The 5,883-nt window shown below is 38.9% G+C and overlaps 1 protein-coding gene across 1 annotated transcript in view; it reads left to right on the forward strand.

The window, feature by feature from the left end:
* EVC2 (Ellis van Creveld syndrome 2) overlaps positions 1-4,182 on the forward strand; it is a gene marked incomplete at both ends in the record, with an annotated part of 27,650 nt that extends 23,468 nt beyond the window's left edge. Inside the window, 3 exon segments of the mRNA XM_009700933.1 lie at positions 1-196; positions 2,385-2,599; positions 4,095-4,182. The exon segment at positions 1-196 is cut by the window's left edge and continues 59 nt beyond it. Coding sequence (XP_009699235.1) covers positions 1-196; positions 2,385-2,599; positions 4,095-4,182 — 499 coding nt within the window.
* Positions 4,183-5,883: the final 1,701 nt, after the last annotated feature.

Raw genomic sequence — 5,883 nt, forward strand, 5'->3', positions numbered from 1 at the left:
TCAGCTGCGCGATCTGGAAGATAAACTTGGAGAGTATATTGCTTCTTTAGCCTTTCAAAAGACTATTAAAAAATCCAAAATGTTGGAGCTGTATACTGCTGTCATATGTGTACAAGCTCTGCTCTTTGAACAACTGAACATGTCGAAAACCCTGTCAAAATTGGAATGTATTCAGATTTTAGAAGCACATCATCCTGTAAGTAATGAAGTTGTGAAAAGGAAAAATTCCTTTTAGGAGACAGCAACTGTCATAGTAGCTTATTTGACTTTGATTTAGCTGTGCTGGTTTGCAGCTCTTGGTGGTCCAGCCTTTAATTTCTGTGATTATGTGTACCTTAATGCACTCAGTAGAAGAAATAAAGAGGGGGAAAGTATTAGAGCCAGGGAAGATTGTGTATTATTATTATTATTTATTTTTATTATAGTAGCGTCCAGAAATCTACAGTCAGAAAGACCAGTTATTTTGGTGACTGATTAATATTAAAGTTTTATTGATCACAAGGAAGACAATTGGGACGTGATTGTGAGTCGTGACTGGGATAGTGTGTAAATTATCATAACTGCGTTACAAAATTGTTCATGTTACAGTGCTATCTATATGGTAAAATCCATAACCACGTGATATGCTTCAATCATCGAGTTTTTAAAGGTTATATGTACAGCATCCTACCTGTCTATCTCCCTCCAAGTGTACTTATGCAGTGTAAACAGTAGAAACTTCAGCAAGTCCTCTTGCCTTCATTGTATTTATTACATGTTTGGTATGTGCCAGTTTTCTAATTCTTTTTTAGTACTTCACTACTCCCTATTCATAAGGAATTTTTTTTTTTTTTTTTTCCCCACATCTACTATTTGCAACTGTCCAAGTGAGGCTTGGGAGAGCACTGGAGTAGAACAAACAAAATGGGTTTTTAAGAGCGAAACCTCTTTGCTAGAGGCATCACCAGACAGCTACTGCTGTGAAAACTCCTGGTTAAATTTTAATGTTGTCATGTCTACAGAGTTTCTCTTAGAATGGCAGTTAGATTGCTTATATGCTTCCCGTTTTGCTTAAGTTTGTATTAAATCTGTAGGAAATAGTGAAAGTTCTATGTAGACGGAGCATTAAAAATAATTTAATCTGTAATTACTGTCTTTATGCAGTAAGTATAATGGGCCTCTTCAAAGAGGTTTCTTTTAGCTTCTCTGTCCTTGAGCAGAAAAGGATTGAAGGAGAGACAGGAGAGAGACCTAGAGTAACTAACACTGGATTCTTTATCCAATGTGCCAGAGCCGAGTTGAGCCCTGTTTTGGGAAAAAAAAAAAATTTAGGCATTGTTTAAAGTACTTGTTATGCCTGATTTACAGGGACTGTTTCCTGGTGATCAGACCTCTCTCTCTCTTGCTGTATTTTTGTCCAACTCCTTTGTCCCACTAGCTGGCAAATTTTGACACCTGTTACTTTAAAACAAATATATCGGATTACACAGAATTCCCTAATGCCGACGACATCAGTAATAGTTTTTGCCAGTCAGTGAAACGAACATGTCTGGCTATTTGTGAATTTGCTTCATCCCCTTAGAGATAACAGGTTAATACCTGGTTTTGCTGTTGAGAGGGTGGATCTAAACTCCAATGTCAAATCACTTACTTTAGAGGTGCTGTGCTCCAATGAATCTGTAGTCTAAATACAGCTGATGAAGTGGAGGAATAGATTAAAATGCAACATTTTCTCCAACATACAGGTTGGGAAATAGGGCACTGAGATATTAAGCAACGTAAAACTTGAGGTCAGACAGGAGTGACATTGGAAAACTGGCGTATGAAGCCTTCCTTCTGATACCTAGTTTGACTCCGAGGGATCCATTCCACTTAAGACTTTGAGTTTTAACCTCTTGATTTTTAGAGCATTGTATTTTAACCCTGATTTTATCTCACTAAATGTGAATTATTGCCTTTTAACTTCAAACCTCTTTGATACTTGCTGTTGATTCAGTATAACTAAAACTAGTCAGTCTGAGTTTCTCAGGCTGTTTCAGTGGCTATATGCAGCTTATGGATGAATTGTAATGGTGCCTTTCTTTTGTTTGGATCTCAGCTATGCTGTTAGTGTACTTCGTAGATGTCCTCTACAGTGAAAGGTTTCAGAGAGCATTGACCTTTAACACAATGAAAATTGGCTCATATCTTTCGGCATTGTTCTGACATTCATAACGTGCAAGCCATGTTTACTGAAGCCATGCAATGAATTGGGAAGTGTAATGACTGCAAGTGGCTGGGTAGAAAGAAAAATGAATAAACTAATATCAGAAATTCTGATACCATCTTTTTTCTTCACCCCAAATGAAATTTGTTCTTCCAAGTTAAATTACGACTTTTTATTGTTATGTGCTTTCGACCTCTAGGAGATTGAAGAACTTGAAAGGAAACTGGAGTATGAGATGTTGCATAAGGACTCAGCTCAGCAGCAGCAGCATCTAATGAGTAGGCAGAGGTGGACTCCAGATGGATTGGGACTTTCAAGTGAAGCTGTGGAAACGAATGCAGACAGACAGGTGACAGTTCTGCTAAGACAGGCCATGAATAAATGTAGGCAATTTGTAAATCTGCACCAGCAAAGGTAAGTTCTTTGGTCTCAGGTTTTACTAAGTTACTGCAGTCCTTATAGACTGTAAGATATCACAGAGAAACAACAGGCTAAATGTTCTGCTGTGTTTGGGAGGGACTATACATCTATGTTTGACCAGTCCCTTTTTGTGATATGGCCCAGACCATAACTGGGGAGTCTTGGGAATATTGAAATAAGAGTCATGAAATAATAACAACTTAGTTACGTAGAGGTTGTGATGTGTTGCATGGCAATCACCATTTCTTGATGAGAACAGTGGAAAAATAACAGTACTCCTTAACAGCAAGGAAGAAGAGAATTTTAATCCTGTTCCTTCGTCTCCCAAGAAGATAGGTAGGGACTTCAATGAAACCTGATCTGCTGGGATCAGAGGAAATAGCTGAGACAATTTAAATTGAATTTCCATCTCCACTGTCACACTGTAGACTGAATTCCCTGTCACACAATCGTTTTTGATGGGATATATAAACTCTTCTTCAGAGACAGGCTCAATTTCCCTTTTCTCTGGCCAGTTTTTAAGTAAAGAGATCAGTGACACCCCCCACCCCCCTCCACCCCCCAAAAAAAAGCCTCTTAGGAGATATATAGAAATATCTGTCTCATCATTAAGGTTGCCTCGCAAAAATGGGTGATAATTTGCAAAACTGCAAAGTATTGTATTACATTCATTAAGGTTACAGGAGTTAGAAATTATATTTCCATGTGTATTGCACAGCATTAAAAGCCTACCACATTTCAGGGTTCACGTAAGATCGTAAGAGGATGCTTTCTGTTGTAAAGAGGGTTTTCCATGAAACAATTGATATATTAAAAATGGTTTTGATAGGCTTTGAGTGCAGTTACTTGAGCTCTCAAGTCTGTTTTAATTCTGAAAGGGCTGGAGCTCTACTTAATGTAGATTAACGACTCTCCTGTTGCAGAAGTAAAGAGTCACTAGAAGACCAGATAAGTTACTGGCTTGTGGATACTACTGTAGAGATATATCAGTGCAGCCTTCAAAGAAAATGCAACTCGTCTTTACCATTTACCTGAAAACTTAATGGAAGAAACAAGTTTTGTACTTTTTTCTAAATGACATGAGAATGGCTTCATGATTTGGTCCGGAACCAAAGAAAATCGCCAGTAGTGAGGAAGTTAACTGTTTACTATTATATTCCAGTAACAAAAAGATCCACAACTTGTCATAAGATGTGGTGGTGAAATTTTAAGAAGAGGATGGGGATGACAGATTGAATCACGTTGCTTTAGAGAGATCACGGATTTTAATTGTGTGCAAGAGCATAGCCTTAGATTCTATTCTGATGTTTGCTTGGTGGTTCAGGGAAGAAGGGAGGAGAATTTGGCTTATTTTAGAAGTTATTCTGCTAACCCAACTTTGCTGACAGAAAGATATGCTTCCTGAATGGATGACTTTCAGATATTATTTCCTGTAATACAGTCATTGTGCCTGGGAAGAATTTAATGTTAATTCTGTCTTTCACTTCAGCTTGAGAGATGAGCAATGGAATGGCATGGTACTTGAAGATCTCCTGGAAAATATAGAAATGGATGCATTTTCAGCACTTCATAGTCAGGTAAGCGTGAAATTGAACAAAGCTTCCAAGTTTAACTTAGAGCTGTATCTGGAAATCGGCTTTTCTTCTTTTTTGGGAACCGTTAGAGATGTATTTGGGGTGACTGTCTCCTAATAGTTGCTACCAGTTCTGGTGTTTGCAGCCTGCATTATCGTTCACTTCAGTTGATTCTGACCTACGTTCAGCCTTTTGAATTTTACTGAGTTATACTTCTTTTTGTCTACTTACGAATCCTTTCAGGGGATTGTTACATTTCATTCTGTGGAGAACTAAATTGCCTGAGTTTCTGGTTTACAGACAGATTTACAGTCTGATTTTCATGTAATGAGACGAGGTTTTTGTTTAGGTTTTAATCAGTGTTAGGAATGATTCGCATTGATTCTGTTACTAATGATTCTATAACTAAATGATAGAAAGACTGCTAGTTAAATTTTCTAGTATCATTACTCATACTGTTTTCAAAAAGAGCATCACCTCTTCAGGTTATTTACTATCTGTTGACTGCCTGTCAGTTCCTCAAAAGGCATTAAAAATCAGTCGCTGCCAACCCCAAGTTTTATCTGCAGTCTTGGTTGAGATACGTAGCTAGCGTCAGAAAAAGAGACTAAGTGGTGCAGCTTTTTGCATCCAGGTATCTGACATGCAGAAACAAACTCTACAACTCGCGGGGAGTTATAAAGCAGGCATGTTTACTTCGGTGCCGGGTGCAAGGGGGATCGCTCCTCCAAACTTGCACACCGAGTAAATGAAGATACATATTATATACTTTGAAACATTTACATACTCATAGTTCACTACATATTCATTGTTATTCACACTTAGGATTGGTTATAAGTTTCTCACTTCTAATGTAAATTAGTACACATCCTCAGTAAGCACTAATGAAGCCTCTATATTAACTGCGCATGCTCCCCGAGTGGGGTTTTGCCCTCTTTCGAGGGGGCCATTTGAGTTGGAGATCACGATCTCCCACTACCACAATTAGCTCTGTCCTGCTTTCAGCTACTTTATTGTTGATGTCAGTGCGTTGTAACGTGTTATCAGCTTGGCTCCCTTCATGTCTAGAACTCGCTCTCTTGGAGGCCTCTCTCCACATTCTTGCCTACTGACTTAGATAATAGTGTCCCCTCTTCTATCATTTGTTCCTTTTCTTGATGCTTCCTAACCTTGAGATGCCAGGCTAAATAATGTGCCTGCTTTTCTGTTAATTTAGCTGAATTCTTTAACCTTTTGGTATCGTATCTTGCTTCTCAAGGACAAGTGTGGTCACAGTCACCTGTATCATAAATTGGGAGGTTCAGAGGCCAGCAAGCCAAGGATAGACCACTTAGACTAAGGGTCTATCAGCTTTTCCTGTATCTTAGCTTGTTTCTGCTCAGTTTTCTGAACTCTTTATCCTCTACTGAGTTACATGTCTATTGGAGGTCAGCTACTCTCCTGAGGAATTGGAGTGGGACTCCTGTATATCATGTGTGTTAGGAGATTCACCTGGAATGTAGCACATGTTTTCTGATCAAGATCTCCTAAGGCTCACAGGAGCACAACAATCACTTCAGTCTCTGCCTCCGATGTGGACACTCGGGCTCCATTTCATGAACCTCGCTGGAACAGATTTACCTATGAATATCTGGTAGCCTGATGGCTAAGGTGCTGTCGTGGAATAGAGGAATACGCTGGGTTTGCACGTTATTGTGACTGCTT

The sequence above is a fragment of the Cariama cristata genome, unplaced genomic scaffold (genome assembly GCF_000690535.1).
Source record: "Cariama cristata isolate BGI_N322 unplaced genomic scaffold, ASM69053v1 scaffold30035, whole genome shotgun sequence".
Taxonomy (NCBI): domain Eukaryota; kingdom Metazoa; phylum Chordata; class Aves; order Cariamiformes; family Cariamidae; genus Cariama; species Cariama cristata.